Source organism: Strigops habroptila, chromosome 3 (genome assembly GCF_004027225.2).
Source record: "Strigops habroptila isolate Jane chromosome 3, bStrHab1.2.pri, whole genome shotgun sequence".
Classification (NCBI taxonomy): domain Eukaryota; kingdom Metazoa; phylum Chordata; class Aves; order Psittaciformes; family Psittacidae; genus Strigops; species Strigops habroptila.
In genome coordinates, this window is record NC_044279.2 from 19530423 (window position 1) to 19546606 (window position 16184).

Below are 16184 nucleotides of genomic sequence, written 5' to 3' on the forward strand. Positions count from 1 at the left end.
CCCTGTATCTACTGCTGTAACACTCCCCAAGAAATCAGCAAGATATGATGTGGTGTTGCCCCCTTTTGTTTTCCTTCACTAAAACAGTAATTTCCACTCCATGATTGTTTTACAGTTATTAATGGTGTCATAGGAGAGCTTGGTCTAAAAATGCAGTGAAGCACATTCCAGTATGAATGTATTCATTCTACTTGTACCTGGTTAGGGCCTAGAATTTGGAAACAAAGCACTTCCGGAGCTTGGATTTCCTTTCCCAAATAGGTATGAATGAAATCCCTTAAAAACACACAGGTCACAACAAAAAATGACAACTTTGAGAAATTATTTTAGACTTTAACCCAATCTGAAGAGATGCGGCACAGGACAGTACGGCAACAGCCATAGTCACTGCTGCAACCTCCTCTCAGCATCTGGGAGGACTTCCTGGGACAGTTAATATCACAGACACAAAAGAAAAACAACACATCCTTTCATGCCAGTTTCATCAAAAGAATATGCAGTGTGGTTTGTTAGGATGCTTAACGGATTTCTTTTAATCAATAAAGTTTTCCAGTTCAGCATTCTCTAAAGTGCACACAGACACCTGTAAGATCAAGGTGGCATATTCACCTTCTCCAAGAACTGATGGAGCTGTCTCTAAAGGTAAAAGCCAGAAAATGAAACTTGGAAATCTGAGCAAAATTCAAACTAAAGCTTGTCCTGAGACTTCATTAAACTACTTGTTACAGAGTAATATAATTAGTGTTCTGCTCTTGTTTTCAAAAAAGGAGATAGTTTTTCCCCTCTCCTGTTGCTACCATCAGAAGCAGCTGGGAGGCCTTCTAAGGATCATTTTGCAACTGTGCATACACTTTTTAACTGGGACTTTATACTTGAGAGGTATCAAAATTCTCATCATACAAATACCAAATTATCTTCTTCCAACTCCTACTGTAACTGCAATTTTAGCTTTGTAAGGCCTGACAGATCCAAAAAACCCCATTTTCTCTGCCTGCCAGAATGAGGCTGTGAATCATTATCCAGTTTCACACACCGAATTTGAGTATATTTGGTGGAACAAGTCTGAAATAAAATTTGATGCAGGCTATTTTTTTTGAAGACTCTTAAGAGGCAGTCCTAACAGATGACAAGTTGTTCTATTGTCTCAATATTGCACAAATTAAGCTCCATTCCCTTCAAAGATGAGCATGGTTATTTGGTAGATCTTTGCAGTCATTACACAGATGTTCCACTTCAGGCAAACCACAAAACTCATTTTATTTTTCTACCTGAGGTGGCTGTTGCTTCCATCACAGCAGCATGCCCCAGTGATGGTCCTTACAGGATACCTGCCACCACTACTCCCCTAAAGCTATGCTTACTGTCAAGACCGTGAAAACTATTTGCTTGATCATTTGTGAAATGTATCCAACTAATCTCTGATACAACATCCTCTAATTATTAGAGGAGTCCATTATAGGCAACTGGTCTCAGCCAGTGCAGCTAGCTAGAATACCTACCATGAAGAAGGCTCAGCAAGGATGATACTGCATGCCACAGCAAGAAAACAATCAGGTTCTCGAATTAGCACCCCTGTACCAGCTCATTCATGGAGTAAGAAAATGGGCACTACAGCAAAATCTCAGGGGCTAAATTCAGGACAAAATTAACAGTTGAGAAAGAAATTTTATTTCAAGCTTCTAAGGGGGTATTACAAACAATAGAGAATAAAAACATTAAAAACTATTTAAAAAGTAATTGTCCCTTTAAAATAAAGATTCAAGCAGGTTTAACAATGAAGTATGCTATTCAATGAAGTTTTAAAAAAAGATTTAAAAAGTACTGGTTTTGCTGTATTTGCTAATCCTTTATAAAAAAGCTGGGCATAAATACTTCGTGCATTCATATGCATTATTTGGTGTTTCATAGTATATAACTTGGTACAGTATTTAAGATATCACTGCAAAAGAGTTCAACACAGTGCATTTATAAATAATGGAGTCATTATAAATCACATTGCAAACATACCTTGCTATTTTCATTGTTACAAATTCAGTATCTCAGTGAAGGTAGGAATAAAGTAGCTACAACAATCAATATCTTGACTTTATTTTTTTTCTTTTTAATATAAAAATGCAGTTCTGGAAACCCACCCTCCTTCTTCCCCCTGCCCAAACATAATGCTTTACTTCTTAAAAATAAAAATAAAGTACTAATTCTATATACATCACATGTACCATACAAAAATGTATCCAAAGTTTCTATTGCTACCAAAGTGTTCTAAATGAAAAGTTACATAAATCCCCTCATTGGAAACAAAAGATTACAAGTTACCAAAAAAACCGAATTACACACAAACCATCAAGTTTTTATACAATTTCCAATATGTTTTTCTCCCAAAGCAAGTTGTCTTCTCATGTGCCTGTATAAAAATGCATATCAATATATTTGTCAATTTTATTTTTCATTATAAAGCAAATTAATACATTTTCTACAATAAATAAAACACAGGGAGGCACACATATCAACAAAATTAAATCAATGGGAGATAAATGGGATACGGTTTTGAAAGAAATAATGTGCTTGCAGGCTTTAAGCCAGGTTTGTTTAAAACAAAAACAATCTTAAGTTATTTTGGGCAACAATGGAGTGTTTTTGGTGATTTGCAAGTGATGTACATAGTATAATTTTTTTCTTGGTGTCTTTCTCACAAAGTACCCTCCAAAATAATGTAACTTCCTTTCTTAAAATACATATTTGTAAATGTAAATTTACATCAATCTTAAATATGTGGTACTTTGTGCAAAGAGCAACGATTTACACAGACATTCAGAAGTCTTTTTCAGAAGCTACAGACCAAGGAAGAAATGATACAAAGCAGCACCATATTGTATATGATTTAGGCAAACATATATTTGATGCCATTTTGATATTAGGCTTGAAGATCCACTAAACACCTTCAGCTGAAAGATGGTGCTTAGGTAACTTAACCTCAGAAAGAAAGAAAGAAAGAAAAAAAAAAAAATGTAAAAAGCACAGAAACAAAAACCAACTCCCTCCCCAGCAAAATTAAAAAAGGAATTAAAGAGCTACTTCTAAAATCAGAATAAGTTAAGTGTTGAATATACATTTATGTACAATTATGAACACTATGAACAAGACATTTTAACAGGTTTAGTGGAAAATCCTCCAAACTACAACACGATAAAATCATTAATCAATATGGCAATGGTGATTTAGGAGATTTGCTCAACTATTTCAAGTTTGCAGAACTCAGCCACTGAATCAACAATTAAGGGGTTGTATCTTCAATACATTCTTTTAGGCAAAGAGGTTCATTAGTAGAGTTCAAGTCTGTGTGGTATTTTTTATGCCTTGGTAGAATCTCTGTTAGTCAATATCACTGAAGTCACTGACTGGTTCTCCATGGACTCTACTCAGGTGATTCATAGCACGATCAAAAGCAATTCTTACTGCTTTTCGTATGCTTGAGTTACGTCCTTCCATCATTTTTAACTTGTCTATGGTCTCATCTATCCCAAGGGGAACCATTTTGGATTTGGGAAGCCACTGCCTGTAAGAAAGGATAAAATAAGTATGTTAAATATGGAGTAAAATAAAAAAGTTTATCCAGAAATGTCAGGGCTGATATATTGCATTTCTCATATGACAGATCAGCTTTTACCATCTTCAATAAAGTTATAAAAATCCTCTTAAATAGTACTTACTTGCCTTAAGTATTTTAAGAACATGAGATATTAAGCCTCTTCCATAAAACAAAGAAAACAGTCCAATGATATTTAATGACTGGTACTAAGTATGAACTGAAAAAAAATAGCATGAAATACTGATACAGTTTAGTTTAAGTACAGGCAGAATGATCTAACAATGAACAAGGCTCAAGACTCACTTGACACAGTATTGTTTATGTTCATTCTGTCACTTCCATTATTACCAGGAATTTGCAGATGATGAAGTTTTGCCTGTTTGCCTTAAGACACCTCAACTTGGTCTTTATGGTGAAAGCTAAACTGTCACGGAAGTTCTGCTTAGTATGCTTTTACCCTGCATTATGAAATCCCACTAACTCAGTATTCAGAGTACTTTTCTGGTTTAAGCTCTGTGAAAATCACTAATTATTGGGCATAGAGAAGTGATAACGAAAAAAGCTCTACACTTCATTCCTCTAATTAAAGGCATTCTAAATATTTAATTAAAATATATAAAGTAAATTCACTTCATTTCCATAAATGTTTATCTTAACCCTGTTTTCTTAAGTTACAGTTACGGAAAACAAGAATTAGGTAAACTAATGAGTATCTATTAAAAGTATGTTACTGTAGCCTGCAATCCCAACCCATTCTGCAAATGGCAGAAGCTATGCTTCTGATCAAAAACTTCAGTTTTGGAGTCCATTTGGAGCCGAAGCAACTGCAAATCAGACAGTAAAGTCTGATATAAAACATTTTATTCAAAGAGGTTGGGGATTTTTTACCCAATAAAACTGTCTCTTGAAATATTATTTTTTATTAAAGCACTCTAAACTACAACCCTATTGTACTGAGTGCACGCACTGAAATCAAAATAACGTAAATCGTTAGTATAAGGATACAGACAGAACAGTAAAGACCAGTAACATCAGCATGGTAAGCAGCAGTCTAACCGTTTTAAATTTTGCTACAGATTAGAGGGAAGTTTCAAAGAAGGTATTTTTAACAGAAAGCTTGGCAAATCCTCCAGATGCCAGTGTCAAAGAAGAAACAAATATGACTATTTGAAAAGGTAATCCATAGGTGATAGAAGCTGGTATCGTGGACTGAAGATGACCCTGCAAGTGAATGAAAATCATACACGTGGGTTCAGGAGTAGGAGAGACAAAAAGTGAGGTAGCGATGAGTTTCAAAATGGCCAAAATAATCACAATAGAAGAACCATTACCAAAAAAAGTAGTGGGAGGGGAGGAGGCAAAAGGGGCTGGAAGAGTATTTAGCCTTTCCTGTCCATCTATGCAAAGTATTTGTTAGAGACAGCTTTGCGTAGTATTTGCAAGATTTAGAACCACCTGCATACGGCAATGAATCAGAAAGGTTTAAGGTGCAGAGGACTCCCAAGATCAAGAAGCAATCACAGCAATTATTAAGGAAGTGACTAGGGAGAGCATGCATCAGACTTATGATACCAGTAAGAGAAAAATGAGAAATTGAATACTGAGTATGTTTAAATTTGTATGATATCCATGAACAAAGGCAGAAGTATGAAGGATCTCATGGAATACTGCACAGCTGAACAAGGAAGATCATGAAAAAGTACTAATTAATAAAGAAAAGAATTGAAGAACAAGCCAAAGAACTGTGATTATATGCCAAAGGACCTATGGGGACAGAAAAGCAAACATCAGTTCCAAGTTTCAGGCAAGAAGTTATTTAGGTGTTAAGAGTACTGGGACAGAAAGAATCAGGGAAATGGCAGCATTACTAGACATATCATCATCTAAAGAGGAAGATGATATCTGAAACTGTAAACAGATTCAAGAATAAAACTGAGATATAAAAAGATGTAAGCTAGCTTGACTGTGTGGAAACTTGGAGAGAAGAGAGATGTCGTGGTTTAAGCTGAACCCAGGACAGAGATTAAGAACACAGGAAAGAAATATATGATTTGATGAAAGGAAAAAAAGAGAGGCAGTAGAATGAAAAGCTTCCATATCTGGAGGGGAAAAAACCTAAACCAACAAACCCAAACAAACACACAACCAAAACCCGAAAGACCAGCAACAAAAAAGCTAGCATAAGAGAAAGAATATTTTATTATCTGAATTATCCCTTCAGGCTTCACACAGCATATTCTAGACATTGAAAGAAATAGAAAAAGGGAAGGTTTCATAAAAAAATGTAAAAAGGGTTAAGAACTTCAATTGAGGGTGTTAATAAAGGACTTTAGAACTAGAGAGGTTAAAAATTTAAAGAAAATGCACTTGAGCATACTGGAGGGAAAAAAGTGGTGTCATTTGGGAAGCAATAATGAAGGCTGGTACAGATGAATACTTTTACCCTTAAAAACCCTGTTTAGCCAAAGAAGCAATTTTATTGGGTCAGTAAGTGAAAACAGCTTGTATATCAAACCAAAAGACTATTTAACAACTTATATTATTTTCTTCCAAACTGACGATAAAAAGGTATCTTTCGGTAATGATATACCTTGGTCCAAGAATAGACTCAAATATGAAATTTTAACATTACAGTTGATACTTCCATAGGAAAGATATCCATAGGAACGATAACATCTCAATTCTTTTAGGCTAAAGGCACAGGCTTTTAAAATTCTAAGTCACTGCATCAAACAATACATTTCAGTAACATACCAACTTCTTTTATTGTCAAAAAATAGCACTAAGAATAGTTTCTCATCTGATTTGGTCTGCATTTGTTCTCCAATTTTCAGTACATCCAGAGGTGGCACTGGTATAGTAACACCGTTGTGATGGCCAGCAACACGAGGCATCTTAGGGTCAATAATCTATGAAAGAGAATAAATGACAGTTCCTGGTTTTTTAAACTACATCATTTATTTTAAGGAGATATTACAAATAGTTAATGGGAAAATAATCATGAACTGAACAGCATATAAATTGGCTTTGTTTTACACACACAACTTTTTGACACAAACTGAACAGGCATACTGGAGGCATGTAGATTTAACTGAAAAAACATGTCTCTACAGCATTTTTCGCCCATATCAGTTCTTAAAGTCACTCTGAATTTCAGTCAGTACAGCTTTGCAGGCTGACAAGCAGGTTTCAGAATGAGAAAGCTGAACCAGGATTTTTAAAAGCCATAACTGGCATCAAATTTGGGGGTTTGAATTTCAGATACCTTAAAGAAACAAGCTATGTTAAGGTATAAGTATTTGTTTCTGCAAAATACAAGCCCCACACTCAAAAATGGAGCAAAACACCCTTAAAAAAGGGGCAAAAAAACTAAATCATAAAAAAAGATACTTGAAGTCACTTCCAAATATCTTGCATATCCAATTTAATGACTCCATTTTCAGCAAAACATTGAATTACAGTCACAAATTCTTTCTAAACAAAGGTTAGTGGAGGGCGGAAGATGCCTCTAACATTGAACTAATAATCACACTAATGGAAAAACTCCGTTGTAGGCAGATCACAGCATTATCAGGTGCCCAGCTTCCACCAAAGAGGAGCTATGTTACTCCACGCTTGTTCCACCCACCTCCTACTCTCTAAACTTCCATTTTTTTTCTATCATCCAAACTGGCACCAATCTTAAACCAAGGTAAACTGATTATGGGAACTAAATCAACAGAAAGCTAACACTGTGGAGAGTTTGACTGAGGTTTAATTCCCCAATGAACTCATCACACACTCAAGAGAAACACCAGTGCTGACATAAAGGAGTGGGCAGAAAAGGAGAGACCTTTAGTCATGATCAACTTAAATCTAACACTAAAGTGCTAACGCCATTCAAGAGACAATCAAAGCATCAAATTTTCAGCATTTGTTCAAGGAGTGTTTGAGTCACCCACTGAGAGCACTTGAGTTTAAGTGCTCTGAATCTCACCTCCACAGGTTTTAACCTGACTCTGTACAATTACATTTCCTGATGTTCCCAGCACACACACATTAAAAGTCGTAATTGTCCAGTCTATTAGAGAAATCAAGCCACAGTGTATGCACTGTTTCTGTAACTCCAAGTACCTGAAGCCAAACACTTTATCAACATTTTCTCTGCAAGCTTTAATATAAGTAGAACTCTCTATTTCTCCTAAAATAACATGGGCACAACTGCTTTCAGTTTCTAGTATGACATTCACAACTGGATACAATAATTCAATTTATTCCAAATATAGCAAGCTTTCTGTTTCTTTAATGAACTGCAGAATCAGAGTATTTCTATAGCCATTTTGCAACAGAAAATATCTTACAGCTCTAACACCAAGATATCTGTCAAATGCTGATTCAGTACATACTTTAAAACAATAATAAATATTGCAGAAACAGAGACTACCAAGACACATGTGCTGGTTTTGGCTGGAGTTGAGTTAATTTTCTTCATAGTAGATGGTATAGGTCTCTGTTTTGGATCTGTGCTGTAAACAGTGTTGATAACACAGGAATATTTTTGTTGTTGCTGAGCAGTGCCTACACAGAGCCAAGGCTTTTTCTGCTCCTCACACCACCCCACCAGTGAGCAGGCTGGGGGTGCACAAGCTGGGAGGGGACACAGCTGGGACAGCTGACCCCAACGGACCCCAGGGATATCCCACACCATATGGAGTCATGATTAGCATATAAAGCTGGGGGAGCAAGAAGGAAGGATAGGACATTGGGAGTGATAGCATTTGTCTTCCCAAGTAACCATTATGTGTGATGGAACCCTGCTGACCTGGAGATGTCTGAACACCTGCCTGAACATGGGAAGTGGTGAATTAATTCCTTGTTTTGCTTTGCTTGTACACACGGCTTTTGCTCTACCTATTAACTGCCTTTACCTCAATCCACGAGTTTTCTCACTTCTACCCTTCCAATTCTCTCCACCATCCCAGGAACGAGTGCCTGTGTGGGTCTTAGTTGCTGACTGGGGTTAAACCATGACAGGCATTACACATCTTCAAAAGATGGGTAGGGGAGTAATTATTGACTCAACATCTGATACTGCAGTAATTTTACAAATGATACACAGTTAAGAGGGCAGCGTAATCCACCTTTATTCAACCTGAACGGGAATTTATCAATTGGCTTAAGTTCATACACCAGTGTTTCCAGATCAGAAACAGTATCACTAGCGTACGGATGGGAAGCCGTGTACTTACCAGAGCTGGGTAAGAGGGATATCCACTGCATTTGGCCCATACTACTTTGAGAGGCTCAAGAACAGATGTTGCAGCATCAGTTGAAATCCACATACTGCTATGCCCAACTTCTAAGAACAAATAATAATTAAATATAATATTAAAATGTTAAAGAATGAAACCTCAGACCAATCTTCTGCACTTGTTTTCTCATCAGTATCTCATGACCATTAGAATCCAAACATCAACACCACTTTTCATGCATATATAAAATAGCAATAAAAAGCAGATAACATTCAAAATAGTTCTTTAGATGATACTAATAAGAACTAAGTTTTCAGACACTTCTGGAAACAGCATACCTTAAACCACCTTAATTCTCAGAAAGCAAGTGTTTGCCAAATTCTAATAATCCTTTCCCTTTGAAAAAAGCTCAAAAGAAAACATAAAAGTTGTGGTACTTCAAATAACCAGTGTCTTTTGAAACTACAATGACAATCCTGTCAAAGCCGTGATGGCATTGAAGATGCAAGTTGCATGGTATGTTTCCAAAGTGCTGGATACCATAATAGGACTAGCACCTGAAAACTTACAATGCCTGCCTGGTATACCTTTCTATTTTTATGCAGTTCTATTCTGCATTTTAATTTTTATTTATTTATTTATATTTAGTTGGCCTTCTTGGTCTCTCTGCCCAGCCCTTCCTGCAAAAAAGTTAAAAAGACTAACAGGGTGGTAAGGACGTAGCTGCTGGTTTCTTCCTTCTCAGGAGGCAACAGAAAACTGAGTTTATGTTACTTCTCGCTTCTATCACAATTCTCCATTTTCTTCTCTGTTGTCACCACTGGACTGAAGCATGAGACAGGATAAAGACTTTCAGTCAACCAGAACTGCAACTGGCCCCCTGTACTCATAATGATATAGTCAAGAGAATGGGTGGAAGACAGCGAGTTATCCTCTCAAGATGGAACTGGGAGTGGAAAAAGTAGGAAGGCAGCACTGGAAGTTCATAGGCTGTGAAGATGAGGCGGCACTTCTTGTATGGGGAAATGTGGTACTGAGATACAGTTCAAAGGTGGCAGTTGCGCTTCTTTTTAGCAGTAAGGCAATAGTTGGTAGAAGTAGCTCTCTACTTGCTGATTTATTCCTCAATTCTTCCCAATCTGCTCCCATTTAAAATGGGCAATGCTCATTTATAATGAAATGTGGCATGCAGATGTAACTTCTGTCTCAACATCACAAAGGAAGTACAGGAAAAAAAAAGTGGTTTGAGACCTTTTAAGAGTAGAAATGGCAAGGAAAAGGTGTTTTAGGTGATCACAAAAAAAGAAAGTGGTCAGTCATTCCCCACAATATATTCTAGGGCAATTTTCAGCCATAGGCTAAATTAATTCAATTACAATTTATTTTTAATCTATAATGGTGTGTTGGTTTTGGCTGGGATAGCGTTAATGTTCTTCATAGTAGCTAGTATGGGACTGTGTTTTGGATTTGTGCTGAAAAAATAATGCTGTTGAATGTCATTTGCTCCTCCTTATAGGTGGCTGTGGAATGTATCTGAGAACAGAATTAAGAGAGATCAAGGAGAACTCTGAAAAAAATGGGTACAGGAATTCTAAGTGGAAAGTGTTAAATGTAAGAATACGAAGGACAGAAAGCGGAAAAGGTAAAGTCCTGTGTAAGAGATTACCATACAGATAATAAAGATCCTAAACCTGATAGTAATGAAGTAGTAATGAAGCAGTAACTGAAAACAGATTAGCTGCAAGAAAGAAAACCAAAACTAATCATATGGGATGGAAAGAACAGATTAAGGCAAACAGTCAGACAAAACCACTAGAAACATGTAAGAATCCTTGAACAAGGAACACCCAGCATGAGGGGAGAAGAGTTGTAAGGTCAGAAACTAAAGACAGGCCTGCTAGACACTGAAAGGCTGATGCCTAACTTCTGCGTGGGAGCACTGCATTACACACAGTTCTACTTACGGAAGAGATGACCTACTTAAATCCTATAATGCAATTAAAATACTGAAGAGGTGGAAAACATATCAACAGAATTTAGTTATTTCCCTAAAACGTGGTAACTTACTATCCTCTGCATTCCTAGAAATTTACACTTCTTTCCAATTTCAAATTTTTCCTGAATCAAAGCAGACAATGTCTTACTTGTCTGTCAACACGTTTATGCAGAACAGTATCTGAAGACTAAACCCTAAACCAAACAGCCCAACAAAGAAAAATATTGACAGAACCACAAACAGTACTTCGGGTAAAATTTTGCTTGTATTATTAAAGGAGCTTGATCACTTTACATACCACTTATTAATTAAAAAAAAAAAAAATAATAATCAGGTACTACTCTCTTCAAAATCTTTGAAGGGTCAAAAGCAGAAACCAGTAATTTCTGCAATGCTATCAACACCACTTTCAGAACACTTAATGTATTCCAGCAGCAAAAATAAGCATGCTAGAATCTGTCAAATAAATGGACAAAATTATTGTTATACAGTATTACGAAGAACACAATTATTTATAGTTACCAGCTGCAATTCTTGCTGCTTTGGCATAGTTTCCATTTTCAATGCATGATATTAATTCACTTCGGTCTTCCAGTGTGTGCCTTCGTATAAGTGCAGGTTTACCTTTACCACACTTTGGTAGGCTGAAACTACAAAAGTATTAATATTAGAACCATTACTTGATAATTAACATGGTTCACTATAAATCGAGACTTTGAAGAAGCCTCATCAGTACACAGTAAAATCAGACCAGCAAGCTCTAACGAATTTTATGTAACAAAACCAGCATAAAAGCCACAATCTCAGATTATTTTCATGCACAGAATTGCCTGGTTATCAGCAAAAGACAAACAGTATGCAACTGCACCTCAACTGCTGTACAGGTTATACATGCACAAATAAGAGAAGCTGTTTTGTCTCCAGTGTTAGAGTGGATATTGGCCAAATGAAAACGTGTTCTCTCTGCTCGGAGCAAATAATTCAGTATATAGGAAACATGATTATTTTCTCTTTCATTTTTCACTACAAATTCAAGTCTTTCGATTGTGGAATATCTATACATAAAATAGGAAATGTTATCTGCACACTTGAGTTTTCTCTAAGACACCACAGAATCTGAACAGAAATCATTCTAGATCAAATCCTCACTATACTACATTTGTAAGAGAGAGAATATTAAATCTGCTTTGTTTCTGAAAGTCTGTTTAACATGAGTGTGTTAACACCCTTAAACAGTTCAACACCAATCTTGAACACGTGCATAAAACCTTCCTTTTTTCCCCCTCAACAGATTGACCCTGTACTCCTGTTATGTCCCATCCTCATAGCCCAGAACTGGAGACCGCTATCTTTCATGCACAGATCAGTGTGTTTTTCGAAGATACAGATTATCACCACTGCTAATGGAGAAAAATTTCATCAATGGTGGCAGAGGTGACCATTTTGACAGTCCTATCTTTAACAACAGACTTGACAAAGAGAAGGTCAATAGTTGGTACACCGGTACTATCATCACTGCAGTAACTAGCCAGTATTCCAAACCGGAGACTGATAATACGCAGTTCCCACAGCTACTGAATTTATCTTCCCTGCATACAAGGCTCTGCTTTGGAAATTGCTTCTCCCCTCCCCTCACTGAAATAAACACATCTATTTTCAGTGATTGGGATTACGAAGGTAATTAAAACAAGATACTATATGCACAAACGTGTATGTATCTATACAGAGCAAAAGAAGCATAGTCAAGTATAAAGTGTAACTGCCTGAATCTGCAACAACAACTAAAGAATACCAGCAATCCTGGAAGGTGTCTCAGACTTGACACACAACTGAGAAAATGGAAATGTACTCTTTTTTCTAAAATTTATGGAATTCTCCAATGTGGGTCACAAGCAGTATAGAAAACTGGTATTTTCAGTCTCAAATTGTATTTCAGATTTACAGTTTTACCTTGAGTTACACAAAAGACTGTTACTAGATGAAATACTAGATTCTGATGCACAGCGGCGACGAGGTTCAACTTTTCTTCCAGGAGTATCATCTAATGCTCTCTCTTTACTTCCATCTCCAAAACCATTTGACAGACCTACAGTGTAACACAAAAATAAACTGCATCAAACTTGAAAGCACACCATTTTCATCAGAACTTTTTGTATTCACACATTGCATCATTATTATTATGTACTTCAAGAATTTTGATGTGAAGAAAGAACATAAGCATTCACCAAATACTTCATTTCAGAACACAGTATTATAAATAGGAGGTTCCTGTAATCCAGATTTTAAAGACAGGATGTAAATAGGTAACATTAAAAAAAGTGAAGATCATACTACATGAAATGCCAAACTGAATATCAAATCAGTCTCTATGTTATGTTTCCCACTATTGAGACAGGCTGCAGAAGCTGGGTAGAAAAAAAAAAACCCAAAACCCAAGGGAAAAAAAGAAGTTACAAACCAATCAGATTTATCAAGTCAAGACAAGACTCATTTGAATACAGTGCTACAACCGTAAGTCAAGAATTACTGAAAATCTATTTCAAACACTGGAATTAAAGAGTGGTAGGGATTCTCTCCTAATGCTATCTAGTTCTTACTGGAAGTCCTTCAGTTTTTGCAAGTTCAGACTGATGTTATGTCTTTTTTCTGTGATTAACAACCAATAATACGCACATTTCTATTTTTGACTATCCTTCCCCTGGCACAAGTTTAGGTACATCCAAGGCTATTGTATTTTAGTTTTATAATTGTAATGAAAACGTTAAAATAAGGCTTTTATAACTACAAGATAATGATTTGATAGGCTGCCACCAATCCTGCTCTGGTTTTGCTAACTCACAAACAGTACAGCTCTTAAGCCATTTCCACATCTGATTAAAAAGACAAACGAAGAGGTTTAAGATCACTTTCTGAAGACTTTCCCAAGGAGGAGGGGGAGAGGTGTGGACATTAGAAAAAAAAAAAAAAAAAAAAAAAAAAAATTCCAATACAGACTTGAAAGTACTAACAGAAATTAACTGGATAAAGGCAATGGCACTAGCCTGCAATCAGCTACTGCAAGCTATAGACTGCTAAGAGAACAAAATTTTAACATGAATTCTCAGCACACTTGTTTTCTTACAATAAAGTTTTTACTTAAGGCTATGACCAGCAGCATGCTTCTAATACTGGAAGAAAGAGTGACCCATCCTAGACATCCTATTACCAGAGTCTGAAAGGTCATCATGATCGTTGTTTATTCAGACAGTCAAATAAGCTTATGTAACTTCACGTGCCTCTCCCTAGGGCATTATACTGTAAGACAATTATGGCAGAACTCCCTTTATTAAGTTCTAATTCTTCCAGTCTGTTTGCTAGGAAGACCTCTGCAAAGAACACTGACAACTAAGGAACTTGAGCTTAGCAAGTTACTTTGTATGATCTAGTTGTGTATCAAGGCATTTCCATACAGTGATTCAAGGGATTTCTCCCTCCACCCCCAAGAGACTTTCCATTTGGATTATCAACACAATATTACATTTTTAAGAAAAAAAGGGAGAAGTTATTCAATAGTCTGAAAGATTTACAGAGAAGCATTCTCTTTTATTGCCATTTAGCTGACATTGTAGAATACCCATTTGAGAGTGTCTATTTTGTAACTCCTGTATTTGCTTTTCACTTCCTATACAAGAAAGAAAATGATAAAGCTAGCATTGTCTTGAGTGCTCAAGCCTCAAACTACATGGTATTGATTAATCTTGTTCTCATTCTCAGCAAGTCAGTATAAACAGCTGGATATTAAGGAGGAGTTCAGTCCTACACTATGCTGGAAGACCTGTCAGAACAGATTTTGCTTTATGAGAAAGCTTAAATTCCCTTATAAACTATTGCAGTACACTTCACATAGCATCTGAAATGAAAAGCTGAAAAAACATTCTGCTAAGATAAAAAGAAATCTCTTCGGTCTCTGCAAATAACTATTTCTTATTCTCAGATATCCTGTCAGACCTATTTTTCAAGTAAGGTGTAGAAACTGTACTGTTTTCAGCCTGCCACAAGCCAGAGACACATTACTCAAGTTTCCATTCAGGCATCTAGCTAATATAAATCAGCTATCAGCAGAAAAAAGTTAGATCACAGGTTAAATTTTAAAGGCAGATCAAGTAATTATTGCTACCAGAACCAGAGCACAGTGCACGTTCCTAAAGGACTGAGGAAGTAGAAAGAAATACCTGTTCATTCTGTAAGAGTATGTATAAAATGTTTAAACATAGGTATACCAAATATGACATGGCTACATGTCTATATGTACACTGTTTCTGTATGTATATCCAGGGGAAAATAAATAAATAAATAAACCCTAAGGACTACCTTCACATTTTGATTGCTTCCATCAGTTTATGATTGTGGTGCTGCTGAAATGGACATTTTGGCACTCTCAGACCCTTGCAATGGTTTCTTCTCACGATCACCATGTCAGTACCAAGAAACACGTATTCATGGTAATGAACCAGTTTTCAGTGATGCAGTGGGCAAAGCAACCATGTGGTTGCCAGACTGCTGATGGTGAGGAACAAGAGATGCAACAGAAACATGCAGCTATAGCAATCAAGACACTACTCTCCAGTGGCAGTCCAGTCTTGTACTAGTTTAAACATAACCTACGAGTGTAATGACTCACTTCATTCACTAACGTAGGATTTTAAGATTACAGTAAGCAAAGTTTTTTTTTCAGTCTGTAGAATGGTTACTAACAGTGGTGTCCTGGTTTTGGCTGGGATAGTTAATTTTCTCCCCAGTAGCTACTACAGTGCCATGTTTTGGATTTAGTATAGGAATAATGTTGATTACACACCAATGTTTGAGCTGTTACTAAGTAGTGCTTACCCTAAATCAAGACTTTTTCATCTCTCATCCTCTGCCAGTGAGGAGGGACACGAGAAGCCTGGAGGGAGCAGAGACACGACACCTGACCCAAACTAGCCAAAGGGGTATTCCATCCCACAGCACGTAATGCTTAGTATATGAACTGGTGAGAGTTAGCTGGGAGCCACAGATAGCTGCTTGGGGACAGGCTGGGCATTAGTCAATGCGTGGTGGACAATTGTACTGTGCATCGCTTGTCCTTCTTGGGTTTTATTCCTCTCTCTCTGTTATCTCCCCTTTCATACAATTATTATTATATTTTACTTAATTTCAACTATTAAACTGTTCTTATCTCAGCCCACAGGTTTTACCTTTTTCCAATTCTCCATATCCCACAGTGGGAGAAGAGTGAGCCAATGACTGCGTGGTACTTAAGTTGCCAGCTGGGGTTAAACGATGGTAAGTGGGGTTAAAAATCCCCAACTTTTCTGACAAATAAGGAATATTAAAATGTAAAAGGATTTAG

At 36.6% G+C, this 16184-nt stretch overlaps 1 protein-coding gene across 5 annotated transcripts in view; it reads right to left on the reverse strand.

The window, feature by feature from the left end:
- Positions 1-1230: 1230 nt before the first annotated feature.
- BRD1 (bromodomain containing 1) overlaps positions 1231-16184 on the reverse strand; it is a 70025-nt gene continuing 55071 nt past the window's right edge. For 4 of the 5 annotated variants that reach the window (XM_030480878.1, XM_030480880.1, XM_030480877.1 and 1 more), the window contains 5 exons: positions 12764-12899; positions 11336-11463; positions 8815-8924; positions 6341-6495; positions 1231-3553 (listed from right to left, as the gene is read on the reverse strand). In XM_030480878.1, coding sequence (XP_030336738.1) covers positions 3370-3553; positions 6341-6495; positions 8815-8924; positions 11336-11463; positions 12764-12899 — 713 coding nt within the window. In that variant the 3' untranslated portion in view covers positions 1231-3369. Of the gene's footprint in view, positions 3554-6340; positions 6496-8814; positions 8925-11335; positions 11464-12763; positions 12900-16184 lie in introns of those variants that run through there. The other variant, XR_003990742.1, reaches the window with a different exon arrangement.